This window comes from Cavia porcellus, unplaced genomic scaffold (assembly GCF_034190915.1).
Source record: "Cavia porcellus strain 051 isolate PalLab524CR breed Dunkin Hartley unplaced genomic scaffold, mCavPor4.1 scaffold_1, whole genome shotgun sequence".
NCBI lineage: Eukaryota > Metazoa > Chordata > Mammalia > Rodentia > Caviidae > Cavia > Cavia porcellus.
The window spans coordinates 113,843,029-113,863,998 of record NW_026947484.1 but is presented as its reverse complement, the minus strand read 5'-3'; the positions used below and the strand labels follow the sequence as shown (position 1 = coordinate 113,863,998).

Sequence of the window (20,970 nt, the reverse complement as noted above, 5' to 3'; positions counted from 1 at the left end):
GTAGAGCTCTCTGAACCTCTTCTGATAGTGAATGCTGCCTGACTCATGAACTGCTCCTTATTCAAATAAATTCAGGCAAATTTACTTTGTCTAAAGATTTCCTTTTAATAAATATAAATCATATTTTGCCAGCCCAGAAACTTTGGTTAGTACATTTGCCAAGGATTAGTGAGCGCTGATAGATTCCCATCATCTATGTGCCAGGCATACAAACTACAATGCCAAGCTGGCTCTGCTACCAAATGAAATCTCACTTTTATGCCCTGGTTAAAGTCACCATCACCTCTCAACTAGATTTCTGCAATAACGTGTTAATAGTCTCCCAATATTGACCCCCACAGTCTATTTCTAACAAAATATCCAGAGGTATCTTTTTAAAATGCAATTCAGAACTTAGGTCTGTCCCAGTTCAAAATCATCCTAAAGTTCACCCTATTTTTTTTTAAAAATAAAAACCAGTCTTCAGCAGAATCATATAAGATGCTACAGCAAGTGGTTCCCCATTACCTCTCTGACTTCAGTGTGTACTATTTTGCTCATTTCTATTCATTCTCACTCTCATTCCCGCTCTCTCTCTCTCTCTCTCTCTCTCTCTATCTATCTCTCTTTTTCTTTCTTTGAGACAGGGTCTTGCATTTTCAGACTAGCCTTAAACTCACTATGCAGCTCTGGCTGACCTCAAAGTCACAACAATTCTCCTGCCTCAGCTTTCTGAGTGCTGGGATTACAGGCATGCTTCCCTACCTCCATCATTTCTGCACTGCATTCTTTCTCATTCCTCCAACATGTCAGGTACATACCCATCTTAGGATCTTTACAGTCACATTCCTTCTGCGTAGAACATTCCTATCAAAGGTACCCAAATGGCTAATTCGCCCACCTCTTTTAAATCATTACTTAACCATCACCTTTTCAGAGGCTGAATCTGACCACACAATGTAAAATTACAACTCTAGCTTAGCATGAAGGAGCATGCCTATAATCCCAGCAGTAAGGAGGCTGAGGCAGGAGAATTGCTATGAGTTCAAGGCCAGGCTGAACTACATACTGAGATGCTGTTTCAAAAAATAAATAAATAAAAATAAATAGAATTGCAACTCTTTCACTACTCCTAAAAACTCTCTTTCTCTGTCCATTTTTTTTTCTTTTTTCTTTTTTTTGAGACATGGTCTCACTATGTAGTTCAGGCTGACCTTAAGCTCATTCTGTAGCCCAGGCTGGCCTCAAACTCATGGCAATCCTCCTGTCTCAACCTCCTAAGTGCTAGGATTACAGCTGTACACCACCACACCCAGCATTTTTTTTTTTTTTGTATAATATAATCAACCTTCAAATTTCTTTACCATGTTTACTGCCTATTCCTTACTCCATTCTGACTTCTCTAAACAGAACATAAAGTTCAAAGGGGATAGAAATTCATTTTAGCTTTTGAGGAGCCCTTTCAGATCTAGAACAGTAGTTAACACAGTAGATTTTCAATATACACTTGATAAGTAATTAATATATCAAATAATACATGTAAAACTTCGACCAGAATTAGGTAACAGAAAAGGGACAATCCTACTAATTCTACAGTGCCTTAGAAGATTTAATTCATACAATTTAACAGGGGAAATTTCCTTTGACAATTTTCTGGAGAAAACCTAGAACATTTGCCAAAAGCTAATGCACTCAAATAGCCTACTGAAGGTATTGTGTACAGTGAGGTATAGTCCCTGATTATGGCACAGAGGTCCTAAAAAACTTGGAATTTCAAGATAGAAATGTCTTGTTATTCACAAATGAATCTCTTTTGACCACATCTGAGTTTATGCTATTTTGTTTTGTGTTTTTGAGGCAGGGTTTTGCTATACAGTCCAGGCTGGTTTGAACTCATTATATAATTCATGTTGGCTTTGAACTCAGTATGATTCTCCTGCCTCAGTCTCCTCCTGCCTCATCCTGATATTATAGGGAACCACCACCACGACCGGCTGAGTTTATGTTACTGCAGTGACTTATGGTGGGGCCCCTATTATAAAATGCTTAAACAGTGAGAGTCAACTATCTTCCAAGTTACACAATAATGTACTGGGAGGGCAACCCACCTGGAGAAAGCTGGAAGCTTTGTGTACCAGCCTTCTTATCTTGCCCTACAAGTCTTCCATTTGGCTATTCTTGAACAGCATCCTTTATACTAAATTGGTAAATGTAAGTAAAGCGTTATCCTGAGTTCTCTGAGTCATTCTAACAAATTATTGAGCCACAGAGGGAAGAGTTACCTGGAATTTGGAATCAGTTGGGCCAAAATACAGGTTGTCTAGGCACCCATTTGCTGTTGTTGCCTGAAGTGAAGGCAGTATTATGGACTAAGCCCTTAACCTATAGGATGTAATTTAACTCCAAATAGTTGGTGTCAGGATTGAATTAAATTGTTGGACAACCTGTTGGTGTCAGAATTGGAGTATGTGTATAGAAAAAAAATACACACACACACACACACACACACACACACACACACCACAATGATGGTAAGAAAAAAGACAATACAATCACTGAAACCCATCCAAAACTGAAGTTATCATTCTTCCCTACCTCAAATTTGTACAAAATATTATCATCCCAACTCCTTGCAATGGCTTCTGAGTGACAGGTTAGCAGGGACAGCACCAGCTAATTCTGGCTGCTTCTGAATAATGATAATTGATTTTCTATATCCATGACCTCTGTATAGGCTGACTCAATCAGGGATTAAAACTACTGGGAAAACAGGCTGAGATCATAACTCAGTAGTGCGGCATTTGCCTTATATGCACGAGGCCCTGGGTTCAATCTCCAGCACGACTCCTTAAGGGTGGCTTGGGCAACTTAGTGAGAACCTGTTTCAAAACAAGATTTAAAAAGGGATGTAGTTCCACAGTACAGCACTTGCCTAGCATGCACCTAAGAACCTGGATTCAAACCCCAGTACTGCAGAAAGAGGGGAAAAAAAGTGGCCCAGCTTAGAAATACAAGGTCATTCTTATAACAAGGCTTTTCAAGGCTTTTCAAGCCTTCTGCTTGTTTCACCAGGCTTATTCTGTTACTGTGACCATTCCTGTTCTCAACCTAATCCTACTCCTACAAAAAACCATTTCTAATTTTCCACTGGGGCTATATGTCTGGCTTTATCTATTTCTAGGTATACTGTCATGTTTACTTTGCCTGAAACACTCCTTCCTTAAAACTATTTTTTCCTGGCTAACTTCAGTTTTTCCTTTAGGATTCAACTAAGAAGTTATTTCTGCTGTGCAGAGTTTGTTGTAGAAGCCTAACTCCAGCTTGCATGTGCCTATTTGTGTCCTTTTAATACCCTATATATGACCCACCTAACTGGGTGGGTTATTGCAAGACAAGTATACTAGTTTGTTCACTGACATCTTACACCTACCACAAAGCAGATAATCAAAAGATATAATGAAACTGGGAATGGTGGTTCAAGACTGTAATCCCAACACTCGAGAGAAGGAGGCAAGATTGCCATGAACTTGAGGCCAGCCTGGGCTTAATTCACAACCAATCCAAACTACATAATGAAACCATGTCTCAAAAAAATAAAGTGATGAATGACTATAATAACATGTCAGGAGTAAAGAACAAGTACAAAGACATAGAAATGACAAAACATGGTTCTTTGTGTGTGTGGGGGGGGGGGGAGAATTAATTAATTCCCTGGGGCTGAAGCTGCAAGGGCATGAGGGAGTTACAGAGGAGGCAGCAAAGGTCAAGTTGGAAGCAAATTCATGAAATCTCCTGATGCCATAGAAAGGAATCTGAAATTTAAATTAAGGATATGGGAGATCAGCAAATAAATTTAACAAGGTACATGTCATAGCCAGACTTGTAATTAAGATTATTCTATTCTATTTAAATGGGGGTTGGCATAACTAGTGACCTAGAGACTATCTGGGTTACAAATTCTCAAGAAACATTGTAAAAATCTGAAGTAAAGAAAGACAATAGAATAAAGAAAAAAATTTAAAACTATAAAGGACATAAATTACCACTGGTTATAGAATTTAGGCTTTCTTGAACTTGATTCTTGAAACCTCTCCAAACTCCTACCACAAACCACTTCTAAAGTCTTCTCAACCACATGGTCAGATACAGTAAAAATAGAGGCCCCAGGTCTGGTACCACTTTTCTGTATTGGGCCACTGGGTAATGATATAACACCAGTTACCCACAACTTAACGGGTTTATTTTGGATCACACTTTCAGAGATTTTAGTCCATGGTTGGCTGACTCAGAGACAGAAAGATCATGGCTGAGAGGTATAGAAGAGGAAACTTGTTCACCTCAATGTGGCCAGAAGCACAGAAAGTGAGAATCAGTGAACGAGATAAACCTCCAAAGGTGCATTTCTGGTGACCTACTTTCTACTTTAGGTCCCATCTCCTAACAGCACTGATGGGTATAGTGCCCCATGATCTAATCACCATCCAGAAGCTCTACTTCTGAACAAATGAGATGTTTAGGGGACACTTTAGATCAAACCATAACATCTTCCACAGTCAACAGTGGTGTTTCTTACCCCAGATGTTGACAGGCATATCTGGAAGCAGCCTATAAAAGCTTAGAGTTTCCTAACTTTTTGCTTTTGAGACAGTCTTACTATGTAGTTAAGGCTGGCCTTGAACTCACTATGCACCCCGGGCGCCCATTAAACTCAGGGTGATTCTTCTGATTCTTCCTCTCCAGTGCTGGAATTACAGATATGCATTTTCACACTGGATTAGAGTTTCCTCATTTTGGTGTCTTTTATGGTACACAGGCAAGGTAACATCAGGACCTCAGCTCACAGAATTTAACAACTTAGAACTGGCACTGAGACACTCTCTGAGTAATACTGGGTCTTTTCTCTGATCCAAAACCTTCAGGCTTCTTGTCAGAATCAATAAATGTTTCTTTCTCTTGCTAATTAATATTCTCTTTCCACCAATTCACAGTAACTCCAAAGATGCAACTCTTCTGCTACCTGCTTCTACAAGCAAATTTAAGGTCTTTTTTTTTTTTGGTACCAGGGATCCAACTCATGTGCTTGTTAGGCAGGCCATTGTGCCGCTGGGCTAAACTCTGGGCTTTTTTGTTCTTTTTTCTTTTTTAGCAATAGGGGCAGAGGCCAGGGACTTAGCTCAGCAGCATAAGGGCCTGCCTGGCAAGCGTGAGATCATGAGTTTGAGCCCCAGTACAAAAAAAAAAAAAAAAAGTGACAGGGGCAGTTTTAAAAATTTTTCGTGTGTTTTGTTTTGTTTTGTTTTATTTTTGGTACCAGGAATCAAACTCTAGACCTTGTGTTTACCAGGAAGGTGCTTATGTAGCTGAGCTATATCCCCAGCCCTAAGGGCTTTTCAAACATAAATGCTATATGCATTCTACAGTGTAGGCCAAACTAAGCTACCATTTTAATTAGGTTAAACCTAATTAAACCTAATTATCTAACAGTGTCACACTGTTGCATAGTATTTTTAAAGGAATACATACCTTGTGTTATAACTATCACCTGCTAAAATGTGTAGTATACAATAGAATAAGGGCAATGACGTGCACAGAGGCTTAAGCTGTGAAAAACAGGATTGTGACTTATATGAAGATTTAGTTATAATAATTCCATCTCCAATTACGTGGAAAAACTGGAAGTTGACCACACTAGTATATTCCTCTCTCTGCGCTTACTGAAATCAGTAGTGCAGTTTTTGAAGTAAACTTTTTTCTCTATCAGGATATAATTATTTTTATGATTATAAATTTCATAAAAATTCACCAAAAATACTTCACCATTGGAAATTAAACTGTTATCTTTATCATTGACATCTTCTGGAATTTCATGCTTCTGAAGAGAAAAATCAGATGAATTTTTACACTTTTGAAAATTGATGTCAAGTTTCATCTGTGGTATCCTTTCCACTGTCATTTTATTAAGAATTTCCTCTTCATAGTTTTTTATGTTTCTGTTTGATGAATATATAATCCTAAAAAACAAAATATAAAATATTAATTAAAATAAGGGCGTGTCTTAAAAAGAAAGCTACTTTCCCTAATGTGCTGCTTTCATATGTAGCATACATATTAAATATATAAAACATATAATTCATTATTATTTCAAAAGCTTTTTAGTCCGAACTAACTATAAGAAAATCAAGCGAAAACTGTATTAGGCTTAACAAGTAGTGTATAATTTTTTTTTTTAATGCTGAAAATAGCCAGGTGAGGTGACGCACACCTGTAATCCTAGTACTAAGCAGGCTAAAGCAGGAGGATTGCTGTGAGTTTGAGGCCAGTCTGTGTTACAAACTGAGTTTAAGGCCACCCTCAACTGCAGTGAAATCCTGTTTCAAAAAAAAAAAAAAAAAAACTGAAAGTATTCTATAATGTCTAAAAATCAGATAACCAAAATGACAAAGTCAATTTCCAGAATGACCCAGATTTACAAACTTGACTCAAGAAGCAGCAGAGTATCTGAGCAGACCTTTAACAAATAAATAATAACTTAAATTTAAAAACTCCACACACACATTAAGACCAGATGATTTGACTGATAAGTTCTAATAAATTTAAATTAACACCAATCCTTCATGAAGTTTTCCAAAAAAGTGGAAGAGATAGGAATACTTTCAAGTTCATTCCTTAATGCTTCTATTAAAGACACAGATACAAAAAAGACCTTAAAGAAAAGCAAAACAGATCAATATTCTTTACTAATACAAATGAAACAATCCTCAACAAAATAATAGTAAACTGAACCCAGCTATATAAAAAGAATTACACACTATGACCAGCTGGGATTTATCTGAGGAATTAAGGAATGGTTAAACATAAGAAAACTAATGTTATATATCATACCAATAGAATAAAGGACAAAAGCCACATGGTAGGATTAACAGCACCAAGTGCTTGAAGTTCAGAGTCATGAATTTAAAGTGAAAACTGATTAGTATTTGCTTTTTCCTGGTCACGGAAGCCTTACAGACAGTGATGCAGTGGCACTCACAGGGCAAGATAAGACCTGTGGAGGATGACAAAGATCTTTAAAGCAATGTAGTAGCAGTAGTAAAAAGTTTCACCTGGAAACTTACAGTTTCTTTATTGGCCCTTCTCTCATCCTTGCAAGAATGCTTTGTTCTTTTTACCACCCCACATCAGTCACTACCCTTTTCCAGGAAAAGTACACTACTCTCTCTGAAAATGTGTGTATATGCTCAATAAACAGTGAGCGAGCCATAAGGTCTTTGTCTTTGCCCATCTTGAGGTGCTGACTTCCCAGTCTTACCTTATGCGTTACTAAATTTGTAGGCTGATCTCTTATTTTATCCTTCACTGTACCCTTCATACAGGCAGTTAGAGATCCTCCTGGCCAGGTCCCCAATAACTTATAATAAACCAAGTCCAGGCCCACTCTCCCATTCATCTCTCTCACACACATGCCTTTCCTTACTGGTGCTCACCTCTTTTCAATGTTCTGCCACAAGGCCCACAATAGATGCCAAGAAGATGCCAACATCATGCTCTTGAACTTCTAGAACTATGAACCAAAATCTCTCTTTTCTTTACAAATTATCCAATCTTGGGTATTATATTAAAGCAAGAAAAAATGGACTACAATAAAGAATTAGTACATTTAGTGTCTTAAAAGAAATATATTAGACAGAAACTAGAGAGTGAGATGATTAGAACTGATGTCATAATATCAGTTATTGGTAAAAAACATGATTTAAGATTTGATGCTGCAAGTAGTTGAGGTACACAAATTCAGCTTAACTTGACTGTAACTAGTTTGAGTCATTACTACCATGATTTCCCCAGAATAACCCTGGGCAGTTTTTCTTTCATAATTTCCCATGAACTATAAATAGACAAAATCATTACAGTGGTTATGCAGAGCTTTACAATTACACTGTGGATCTAGGATGTTTCTGACTCTTTGGTATTATCTTAGGATAAACATGTTATCCCAGCTAAGACGAAGTCACTGTTCCTCTCCCCTACAAATCTGCCCCTCTTTCTGATTCAAACTACAAGGATCCAGTTGGCTTTACTGCCACCCAGGACAATGCTTTCCTGAGAAAGTCCCCAAGTAAACTGCAATCTGTCTGCTTCCTTCTTTGGTCTCACAGTATCTTCCTCATACAATAGGACTGATTTGCTCTAGAACTTGAGGAAAGGTGAGAAAGTGATAAATGGAAGATAGCAATTATAGGAACTGAAAGGCCAGGTTATTGTAACCATTACATATGTAGCAATTGAAATTACCAAAAATTGTGTGACTAGACAAAGTGATAACAGTCAGTAGCTAAAATCTTTGAGGACTGTCAATCCTGGGGGTCTGTGGGATAAGGACTAAGAAGAAAAGATTCAAAGACAGAGCTTTGGAAAAGGGAGTAGAATGGTCTGGAGGCAACAGTGACATTCAGAAATATGTTGGACAGTACCAGGGATTTTGGTTTTGTTCAGATATAGTGAGGCCAACAGATCAGGAAATGACTGACATTGAAAAGATCCTTTGTTTTTCACAGTTCCCAAAAGGAGGGTCCATACCATGCCACATAAGGCCAGATGCAGAAGCAACACAGTTAGTCAGAGGCAGAAGGAGGGGAGAACATGGACAAAAGCCTTTATTGTATTTGCTTTCAGAAGAAATGAGCAAAGTGAGGTAGGCACATGAACACAATTAGGATTAACCTCTTACCACAAACTTGAATCATCAGTGGTACATGAATTACTATCCCATTGGGTGGCGTGTATTACCAGATAGACTGTCCCATGCTGCTGGATGGGACATTCATACATGTATCACCAGTGGTTTAGAGCTGCCCAGCTATGAGACATACTAATTATAGCCCCACTGTGACTGAGTTTATTAGTGTGAATAATGGCAGGCTCCTGGCTATAGAGTAGTCCCTTAGTGTCTTGTACCTAGCCCTGGGATTGTCAGGGTAGAAGAATAGTGCCCTCTAGAGTAAAAGAAACAAATGGAGGAGGTAAGGGTTTGGACAGGTATGGACTCAAGATTGGTTAGTTTGCATACAGACATATGTTTACAAGTAAATCATTTACTATTTCTACGAATTAACTAACCCTGGGAGGAGCAGATTCTCCCTAGTCAGATCCCAGACAGCAGAGAACAAGGATACATGGATCAAAGAGCATATGCCTGTAGTCTAGCTTACTAGAGATGCTAAATTGGGAGAGCACAAGAGTTTGTGTTTAGCCCAGGCAACATAGTGAGAGTGTGACTCAAAATGTAAAATTACATAAATATAATAAATGGCTGAAGGTGTAACTTAGTAGTAGAGTATGTGCTTACCATGACCTAGGTTCAATCCTCAGCACCAGAACAACAATAACCCCCTGAAAAAAACCCAAAACAAAAACAAAAACAAAATCCCAGAAAATATAGTTAATGCCAGGGAGACATCTATCCCATCCCTCTCCCGCCCTAATAATATAAGGGATGCATCAAATAAAATAAGCATCACCTAAGAAAGTGTGCTATGCTGTTTTATGTTAATGTTTTATGTTGTACTAGCATCTCCCAGTTATCTTAGTGAAACTGAAAACTCCAAGATCCTCTCTCTTTTCTTTGCCTCTCATATATACACATGCTCTCAAAATAACAATAGTAAATTTTCTTGGAAAATCAACAATTTAATGATTATCAGTTGAATTTTAATCATGAGGTCATAAAACAAATACTACTTTCCACACACCTTTGAGTAATATGTGAAGCCATTATATATGAAACAACTTTTCAAAACTTATTTCATACTCTTAAGTGGACAAGAAAAGATTTATTGTAGAACAAGCACCAACGTAAAAGAATATTTTAAAGTTTTTATCAGTTATTTAAAAAGAAAGAATATGAATTGAAAGGACTGAATTTCACACAGCAAAAATTCAATAATCTATTTTATCAGGATTTTTATTTTAACAATTTGGTATCAATGTTTTCCATTATAACACTCTACTTGTGTATTGTTTTAATGTAGACAAATTTCAATGCAATCTAAAAAAGGGGCAATACATCACAAATATTTCGATGTGCAAGATGTTAGATGAGATATAATTTGGTATATGCACGTGAATAAGACAGACTAATCTTAAGGAGCTTGTATAATCAGATATCTGTGACTAAACTAATACAAAATAAAATGTGATTAAGTACTTATAGCACTGTAAATTACTATGAAGTACAAAGCCAGTTACTCCAACCTCATTGCTCTAAATGACAAATCTGAAGGTCACAGAAATCAAAAAATAAGACAATGCCTAGCCAGAAGAGATAATAGAACTATTTCTAACTCAAACTTTCCCCGTATCACATTTAATAAAAATAAAGGATAACAGTGATGTAATTTCTCCTTTTCTCTAAAAAACTCGATCCCTGATATTCTTTTAAACATATATCAACAGAAATGCATAAGCTCATAATGCTTCTCATTATGAATTAATTTATCAAAATTTGTTCAGTGTCTACTATATGCCAGGTCACTGATCTATGTTTTATAACCATCTAATTTTTACTTCATAACTCTATGAGGTAGGTATTATCATGTCCATTTCTCAGGTGAGGAAACTAATGGTAAATAATTAGTACAGTATTACACAGTTAGAAATGGTAAATGTGGCTTGAGTTCAAAGCCTGCTCTGTTTTGTTGTTGCTATAATTGTGTATTTGCTTTTGTTTTCTTCTTCCAGTACTGAGGATTGAAGCCAAAGACTTTTCCCTGAGTTACCTCCCTAGCCCCTTTATTTTATTTTTTATTTTGAGGCAGAGTCTCACTAGATTACTAACTTGCACAGGCTGGAACTTTCGATCTTTCTGCCTCAGCCTCCTAGAGTGTTGAGATTTACAAGTGTACCTGTTCCTATAAAAATTCCATTATACCACTACTCGGGAAAAAGGCATACATTTTTAAGTTGATATTTAGAACTCAATGACAGACCCATGATTTATAATGGAAAATAATAATTTTCTAACTTGTACTTAAAATATCTGTTTAAATTATAACGTATCTTACTATTCTAACAAATAAGAAGAGTCAAGATCAGGCAATTTTCTGATTTTCTAGTTATGCTTATAGGAACTTGACAAAACAAAACCAAATAATAAAGAAATAAGGAAGGGGCTGGGGATTTAGCTCTGCGGCATAAGTGCCTGCCTTGCAAGCATGCAGTCATGAGTTTGATCCCCGGTATCAAAAAAAAAAGAAAAAGAAAAACAGATCACTCTAGTAACTATTAGAGCATAAAGCAACGAACAATAAGCCAAACCATACATAATTAAATTTAATTATGCAAATATAATTTTTCACAATAAAGTCAACATCATTCTTATTACAGGGAAAAAGTATGTCACAAATAATTAAACTACTGTCCTTTTAAAAATACGTAGGATCCGTGATTTAAAAGCATAAAAATCCAACTTAGATTTAAATATCAAAATGAATCATTGTCATACAGTAACAACAAACATACAGATGAATGGAATAGAATTAAAACACAAGAATGTACACTCTTACATTAAAGAATGTAGCCCATAGGCTTAAATATTACCCATTTAAGAATCAGCCCAGGTGGTAGTGAGTTTGATCCCCGGTACCGATAAAAATGAAAAGACAAAAAAAAAAAAAGAATCAGCCCAGGGTGCCATAACAAAATGTAAAAAGCTAGGTGGCCAAAATAATGAAAATTTATTTCTTATAAGTTTGGTGGCTACACTTCCAAAATCAGGTCTAGCATAGTTGGGTTCTGGTGATGGTCTTTTCTTGGTTTCTGGACATGACCATTTCACCGTGTCCTCAAGAAGGTGTGGGAAAAGGAGACAGTACATACTCCCTGGTATCTCTTTTTACAAAGGCACTAATGTTTATGAGCATTCTAGCCTTATGAACTCACCAAAACCTAATTATTTCCCAAAGGTCCAATCTCTAACTTCCATCACAGTGGGGGTTAGGGTTTCAACATGTAATTCTGGAAGGAGATAGCTCAGTCCATAGCAATGGGAAACATTTCAACAAATATGTCCAGATAATCTAGTGGGGGAATGAACAGTTTCTTCCAAAAAGTGGTGGTAGGACAACATTTGAGTAGCCACACACAAAATAATAAAGTTACATTTTTCTTATACCATACACAAAATGTAACTCAAAATGGACTGCAGACCAAAATGTAAGAGCCAAAAGTATAAAACAGTAAATTCTTAGAAGAAAATATAGGAATAAATCTTTGATACTAGATTAGGCAACAGTTTCTTAACATCAAAAACACAAATAACAAAAGAAAAAATCAGGTAAGCTGAGCTACACCAAAGTTTAAAAGTTTATGTCACAAATGGTATTATCAAGAAAGTGAAAACCCAATCCATAGAATGGGAGACAATGTTTGGAAATCATAAATCTGATTATAATGCTCCATGTATAAGGAATTCTTATAACTTAATAATGTAAGGACAGATAACCCAATTTTTTAAAAATAGGCAAAGGATATGAATAGACAGTTTTCAAAAAATGGTATAAAAATAGCAACTAATCACAAGAAAATATGCTCAACATCATTAGATGTCAGGAAAATACAAATGAAAATCACAGTGAAATATGAGTTCATATCTACTAGGATGGCTATAATAAAAATTTAAATAATTTTTATTTGGCTAAATTTAATTAGCCAAATGGCTATAATGGCTATAATTTAATTTAAATTAGCTTCTTCAATTATTTATCTAATGAAAATTTTTTAACTTTACCAAACATTTGAATTCCCCAAAATACGAAAAAAGTTTAACTGACAATCTGTTTCCAAAAGTTTTGCCTGCATGCAAGCTGATGTGGACTGAAAATTTGTGCACCCAATTTCATGTGGAAAAATTTTTCAAAGTAGTGACAGTGAAAGTGGGACATCTGGAAAATGATTAGGTCATGAGGGCTCCCTCTCATGAACAAAATTAGTGTCCTCTAAATGATGACCTGAGGAAGTGTGTGCTATCTAAGGATACACAGAAAATGCCATCTGTGAGAATCAGCTCTCAGCAGACACAAAATATTCTAGTGCCTTTCTCCTGGACTTCCTAGCCTCCAGAATAGGTGGTGATAAATTAATTTCTATTGTTGGTAAATTATTCAATCTAAAGTATTTTATGGCAGCAGCCCAAATGGACATAAGCTGTGAGAATAAAAGCAATTATGAGCTTATATTTTATAAATATACATAATTTATTTAAAGTTTTGAATACTAATAGTACAGTAGTCGATATGTAGCATGGTTGTCCTCAGACAGACACCCTCCCAAGCCTCTGCCAAGAGGACACTTGGCAATATCCAAAGACATTGTGGTGGTGATAACTAAACATTCTAAAATGCACAGCACTGGCCATGTAACAACCAAAAATGTATCTGACCCAAAATGTCACTACTGCTACTTTTTATTTTTTTATTTATTACTTTGTTTTTTATGGATATTCTGAGACAGAGTCTTGCTTTGTAGTACAAACTGGCCTTGCCCTCACTTAGGTAATCCAGGTTGGCCTCAAATTCATGGAGATGCTCCTGCCTCAGCCTCCCAGGCACAGGGATTATAGGCATGTGCCACCACATCCAGGTACTGCTACAGTTTAAAAACCCTAGCATAGAATAACTCATTCAAATTACCACAGAGCATATCATTCACTTCCCTTTTTCCAGATCAGTTTCTTTTCAGTGAATGGACAATGAACTAGAGGTCTCTTGCCTGGTAAGCATGTACTCTCTTAATAAGCCTAGAATTAGTCCTTTTTTTTTTTTCTTTTTTGTGGTACTAGAGATTGAACCAAGACCACTAAGCTCTATTCCCAGCCTTTTTGCTTATTTTAACTCAGGGTCTCTCCAAGTTGCCTAGATTGGATTCTCTTTCTCAGCCTTCCAAATAGCTAGGATATAGGTAGGCATCCTTGCACCCAGTTTCAGGATCAGTTCTTAAATCTTTCTATACCAATACTAAGCTTCTAATATTAATACTTAGATTCTGTTGATACTAATTCCTAACTTAATTTAAAATTGGGTTATAAATCAGTATGAAAAGAGATTAAAAACAAACATCCACATGTTTAAAAATAACCAGTCATATACTGGATTTAAATATTAGAGTAAAAAAACACTTACTGTAAAAATGTTTTAAATTCTGAAGCATCAACATTCTTCACAGGAATAGGGTCATGATTTATTAAATTATTTGATGTTTGTCCAAAAATATGAAAATAGAAGGCTGGAACTCTTGCTAAAAAGATTGCTTTATGTACTTTAAACAAAGTACAATCTATAGATAAAGTAACATCTGTATGGATTTCTTCCTCTAAGAGCCTGTAAGAGATAAAAAAGAAATCACAGTTTAATCAGTGATGCTAAGAAAAATAGTTTTTTGTTTGAGACAAAGTCTTGCTACATAGTTCAGGCTGGTCTTAAACTCCCTAATAGCCCAGGTTGGCCTTGAACCCCCCACAATCCTCCTGCCTCAGCCTCCTGAGTGCTTCGATTACAGGTGTGCACCACAACACCTAGCTATTTATTTTTATACAGTAAAACAAAAGTAATTTTACTAGAACAGTGAGACAATTTTCTCAAAATATATATTTTTTGCTAATTCCTTCCAAAAGCAAAATTTATTTTCTGCTATTTAAATTGGCTGCCTATCAAAATGTACCTTCTTTAAATTTATTTTGGCATACCAAACACAAAACAAACATGGTTGCTAACTATTACAAGGAATCAATTTTTTTAAAAAAATGTGCTAAAATTGAAGTAAAAAATAGTCAATAACATCAACAAACCACCTAACAATAGGCAATTCAGATTTGAAACTGGTACACTTTGTTCTGACTATTAATTACCAAGTCTGAAATGCAAGCTTGAATGTCAGGAATGTGACATTCAAACCCTTTTCTATTCTCCCACATAGAATTAATCATGCTCTGATCTATTGTTAAAATGATAGACTCAGGATATAAACCCATTTAAATCCTTTTACCATGCAGAAGTAGTTACAGTAAAGCCCCCTGATTTCATGTATACTTAAATGATGGAAAAACAGAGATCAATACTATAAAAGAAACCTTCAAAATATAATCTTTCATATATATGCAGTAACTATATATTCTTACTATCTAAATGTTAAATAATACTTTACATCACTATAACAATTTCATCATCAAGGTATGTATTCTCAGAGGACTTGTGTATTGCAGCATATAATTGGCAATCATGCTAGCACACAATAGGAGGTACAAGTAATAAGTAAAGATATTTATTTTGGTGAAAGCTTGGAAAGTTGCCAATGACACTAACACTCCCCCAAGACCAAGTAAATGGCTGTTTCTCTAATCCCATTACACCCAGTACATGTCTCTGTTATAGAACTTCTGTCACTGCATCATTATTATTTTTATGTGCATTTCTCCCTATTAGATAATGAACTGTCAAGGGAAAAAACTGTATGTTCAGCACACAGCAAAAGTTCAAGATCTGCTTCTTGAATGAGCCTACTCTAAATAAAACAAATCCTGCAAAACACAAACATGGGGCCAGGGATTTAGCTCAGTGACTCAAGTGCTTGCCTGGTAAGTGTAAGGTCATGAATTGGAACCCCATACCAAAAAACAAAAGCAAAAACAAAAACAAAACAAAACAAAAAACAACAAATCCTTATTCAGAACACAAACACTTTCAAAATCTCAGAATTTTCATTGAAAACTCAAATTCAGCCAGGCACAGTGGTGTATGTTTGTAACCCTATCACTCTAAGAGGTTGAAACTTGATCACAAGTTCAAGTCCACTATAGGCAACTGACTCAACAAAACCATGCCTCAAATTTTGAGGTGGGGTGGGGGGCACATGCCTAGCGTACCTGGGATCCCATCACTAGAACTACTGAAAAACAAAACTCATGTCCGTTGGGTAGAGGAGGAATTAGAGGAAAATAAGAACAGAATTAAAATATATTTAGATAATAAAACTGCTAAGAGTTAGTGATGAGATGTAGGTGTAAGAAAAGGAATAACCTTGGATTTGGACAACTGGGTACTGGGAATGCCATCAACCTTTAATTTGTATCTGCTAGTAACTGCCTTCTTCAGCTCCACACATATTTCTCAGTAGAGAAGGCATACTGCTTAGGTTTATATTCTGTCTCATATTCTAACATTTGACCTTGGGCAAGTCATTTTAATGACTTTGGAGTTAGACTGCTGTAGTTTATCCTCTGATTCCATCACTTACTATCTCCTGCTCACCCTATGCTCCTCTAATCTCAACTGTTCAAGAATAACAAGACTTGGGCTCACAGGATTCATGGGAGAAATAAAACATTACATATTAGTCCAATGATTAGTAAATAGGACAGTAGTATATATTAGTCTTAAATAGAAACTGCCCTGTCCATTTGTCATTAAGAATCTATACAATTATTGTCATATCCCAAGCAACTTTTCAGTCTTATGTCAGATTTGACTTTTAAACTGCCGAGGCTATTTCCTGTTTTTTCTTACTTTTCCACATATCTCATTACTTCAGGTACCCTAAAATATAACACAACTTGCTTTTCCAAAATAAGACATTCTTTCAAATTTTTGTCCCTATGTAGAAGCCGCACTTGAACAGGGAATATTGTTCACTGAAAAGGCATGCACTTAACTAGCATGTGTGATTCCCTGGGTTCAATCTCCATCCAGCACATGGGGTATACTGAGGTGGTCCTTTTCTTCACTCCACCTCGCCCTTTCCAATTTTTAACTAATTCTTAGTATCCAAGAGTTTACTCAAATGTTATAAAGTCTTCTCCAGCTCAAACTGCACCCACCCATCACTTTTGTTTGGTCATTATCTTTCTCACTGAAGTGTAAAACACAAACATCAAGCAATGCCTTATTAATCTTTGATTTCTCAGAACCTATTACATGACTGGCATTAGATAACAGTCCGTCAATATTTGTAGGATAAATTAATGATACTGCTATGCTTGGAGAAGGTTAATTTAGCACAGCATTTCAGCTGGCTAGTGAGCACATTTTTTTTGGTCTTAAAAAAATCCTGTTACACTTATTTTTCCTTGCTTATTAAGAGCAAATTAGAAGTTTAGGGTCCTTCCTATCCTCAATTGCTACTAGAGTGATAAACTGTTCACCAACTACATTTTCAAGCTTATTTTCTTTATATAGACAAGTTACTTCCTTAAATTCATTGATCCTTTATAAGATTCCCAAAATAGCCAGAATTATCACCAAAGAGTAGGGCACCCTAGGGACACAGCAACTTCAATCTCATTTTTTCCCTTCTTTTACATCAGTCCCCAACTGTGGAAACAGTCCCATCCCTAACAGACAAGCGAAAATTAAAAGAAAATCGCTTTACTTTGATCAAATTCCATTGATAGCTATGAGAGCCTTAAGTGTGAGTTTCTGGCCAAAATCACTTGTCAAATGTGGAAAGCTGCAAAAATAATAAAAACATTAATAAAGTTTACTCTAGTCCAGGAGTCTTCGAAGAGTGTTCCTGGTCAACAGCATCAGCATCAGGTCACCTGGGACCTTGTTACTGCAGAAATGTAAAATCTCAGACCCCATCTAAAACCAAGTAAATCAGATGCATGTGCTGGGATCCAGTAAACTGGCGTTTTAACAAGCCGTGCAGGTGGTGATTCTGATGTACACTAAAGGTCATTAATGTTTTGATTCCATTTACTTGGTCCTTATAGGAGCTGGGAGATGCTGGCAACTATACAGTATTCTAGGTGGAGAGGAGAAACCAAATTGCAATGAGGAAGTATTTTTCTATGGCCATTTGTAGTAAACTCTTTGAAGAGAACTCAGAAAAAAAAGAGAGCTCCAAGTACCAGTAATTTATTTGCACTGTCCTCCCTCCAACGCTCACCTTCCAAATTTTATTTTTTTTTTAATTAAAAAAAAAAAAGTGTACTTTTCAGGACCTGGGTCAGGACATTGGCGATTTGTTTTTAAAGTAACAGAGCCCGTCTATGTTAGGATATTTTAACATCATCCGGTGCCGCACAATGACTACGATTTAATTTTTGTTTTTCCTTTAACTGTGATACACGGTGTCCAAAATGCTCGAGACCGGTTACTTTGGGCTGCGTGTGGAGAAGGGAGGCGGCGAACGTCCAGGGATTGCTTGAGGCTAAAGGAACAAGGTGGGGAGGGATGAGGGAGACCGAGGAGGAAGCCACGGCTGCGAGGCGCGCGGGGGAGGCGCTTGGGGAACTGAAGCAGCCAGGATTCCAGCCTCCTACCTGAGCAGGTCCTGGCTGAGCTGCTCCGAGACCATCGCCTTCAACCGGCGCCGCTCACAGGGGCCCTTCCTTTGCAACCCCTTACTGCAAACTCCAGGGGACCCCAGATGTACCAAGGGGGCCGCGCTGCCCTCCTCACGGCGGGCCATATCCCTCTAAGGTACGGCGGCGCTCGGAAGGGACTGCAGTTGACCACACTTATCCGGCCTAAGAGGAAGACGAGGGTATTTCCGGCTGAATGCTGGGCTCCTATCCAAATCTGCCCTCAGGGAAAAGGCTAACGCCCTGCTCCGTGTGCAGTAGCCCGACAGCCCTCAGGCTGATCTCTAGGCCCCAGACCGCGCAGACACGTGACCGGGAGGATGTGCGCAGGCGCACTCGCTCTGTTTACCTCTGCCCGCGGCTGCCGCGCCTGCTGTCCCCGAGACAGCCGGCTTCTGTGGTTAACGCAGCCCTCTCCTAGTCTCTTTTCCTTTCCGGTTGGTCTTAACCGTTCATTTTTAAAAACTCATTAAAAAGATTGAGTTCAAGTCAGTACGGTCAACGTTTGAATGCTGTGTCTTCCTAGAATAACTGCATTGTTTCTCCATGAAAGACTACTTCCCAAGGTTTCCAGTGGCGAGTCGTGCCCTCACCTGCGTTTTGGCCCTAAGAAAAGATTGGGCAAGAAAGAGTGGGAGTGGAGGAAAAACGCCTATAAAAGCTGTCAGAGTCAAAATAATCCCGAGTCCAATACAAAGATCCCCTCTTCTTATCGAAGGACTGACTCATGTAACTGCTCTTGAGATTGAGCTGAGATGGGCCAAACTATATTACAGTGCTCTAGATATAAAGCTCGGAAAACAGAAGCAATTAAGGAGAGTGGGGAGCTCATAGTCTTCTCTTGAACCTGACAAGGGGGTGAAGGAAGTACAAAACACTTAAATATTTTGCCCGCAATAAAGTGGCTGGAGTGAATATCATTTCAGTCTTTCGGTTCAGTATTTGACAACTTCCTCCAAAAAAAGAAAACTCAGTAGTTCACTATTCATAAGCTCGGCACAAAACAATGATAACTGTAGAAAATAAATGGACATAAAATTGTGCAGGCAGTATTTCTCCAATGCCGCCTTTCAAGTAGTGTATTTGCAGACCAAACATATGGATGCTTATTATTTATTCTTACTGCTCTGTTATGTATTAAACCCTACAAGAGCCATGGTACTTAATGCCCCATTCCCTGATTTACAAATGAAGAAGCTGAAGCATGGAGGGAATAGATAACTTGGCTAAGGTCACACAACCAGAAAGTGGCTGTCTTCACTGACAGATTTAGTACATGTACATAACCCTGTGACAATGTAAACTGTTGCATTGTGGAAAATAGGATGGAGGTTCTTCAAAAGGTTTACAATAGATCTTAATATGATCCAGCAATCTCTCTTCTACATATATACCAAAAGGAAATGAAGTCAGCCCCTCATAAAGACAACTGCCTTCCAATGTTCATTACAGTATTATTCACAGTATCCAAAATTTGGAAACAACCTAAGTATCTGTGGAAAATAAAGCCCAATATATAGAATGTAGAATGGTAGCCAAGGGTGAGGGTGGGGAGAAATGGGGTCAAACGACACAAAGTTACATTTATGTAGATTGGTGTAAATTTCAAGATCAAATGTATCAGGACTGTAATTAATAATACTAGACTATGTAATAGAAATTTTCCAAAAGAATAAATTTTAAGTGCTCCTGCCCCCTAAAAAAGAAAACAGAGATATATATGTACCAACTCTCCACAGTGAACGTTATGTATTACAAATAAAAAATAAAAATTAAAAGAAAGAAAACTACGTAGAATGAATGATAGTGTCATAGTTTAGATCTGAGATGTCTCCTAGAGTGGATGGATCATGGAGGCACTACACTCATCAGTGCACTAATCCCCTTATGAATCTATACCTGAATGTGCTGTTGGGAGGTGAGGTCAGATCAGAAGAGGCAGATGGCTGGGGGTGTGACCTGGATACCTATACTGTGTCTGTCTCCCAGGTTGCTGCCCTGTCTGTCTCTTGTGCTTTCTGACTGCCTTGAGGTGAGTAGATTTCCTCTGATTATTCTATGATTCTGTCTTGAAATCAGCCAACCATGAACTGTAACTGTGAGTCAAAACAAATCTCTCCTTCTTTAAATTGTTGATGCCTGATATTGTGTCTCTGCAATGGGAAAGTTACTAAAACAGATGGATATTGGATATTTTAATTGCCCTGAATAAAGTGATTATTTCACTGGGTATGTCAAACATTATGCTGTACATCTTAAATATTTGCAATATAGTAAACCAGGCATTCTAGCACCAGGCTCTACCCCTTCAAAATCTTGCTAGATTTTTACCTACATCTCTTGAGCAACCAATGAAGTAAAAAGTAGACTATTCTCTAGTTTGGGAATGGGTGACAGGATGATTTTTGATCATATAATCTAACTTGTTAAAAACTATCTGACATTGCTTAAGACAGCTGTGTGAAATGATTAAAAAAAATAGCTGTCTCTTTAAAATCCAAAACACAGGAACTGGGAGTGTACCTCAGTGGTAGTGCTTCTGTGTATGATCCCAGGTTACCACCACCAAATCCCACCAGTGTTGTTTCACTTTCTACCTTTAGAGGTTTTTTTTTTTCCTGAAAGCATTATTTCTGTTTTAA

The 20,970-nt window shown here is 37.2% G+C and overlaps 1 protein-coding gene across 5 annotated transcripts in view; it reads right to left on the bottom strand.

Annotated features, from left to right (window-relative positions):
• The window catches only part of Btbd8 (BTB domain containing 8), a 110,808-nt gene extending 92,162 nt beyond the window's left edge, over window positions 1–18,646 (bottom strand). For 2 of the 5 annotated variants that reach the window (XM_013143015.3, XM_063254203.1), the window contains exons 1-3: window positions 18,287–18,646; window positions 14,151–14,348; window positions 5,797–5,990 (exon numbers count right to left, since the gene is read on the bottom strand). In XM_013143015.3, coding sequence (XP_012998469.1) covers window positions 5,797–5,990; window positions 14,151–14,348; window positions 18,287–18,435 — 541 coding nt within the window. In that variant the 5' untranslated portion in view covers window positions 18,436–18,646. Of the gene's footprint in view, window positions 1–5,796; window positions 5,991–9,322; window positions 9,367–14,150; window positions 14,349–18,286 lie in introns of those variants that run through there. The other 3 variants (XM_003478934.5, XM_063254200.1, XM_063254204.1) reach the window with 3 other exon arrangements.
• Window positions 18,647–20,970: the final 2,324 nt, after the last annotated feature.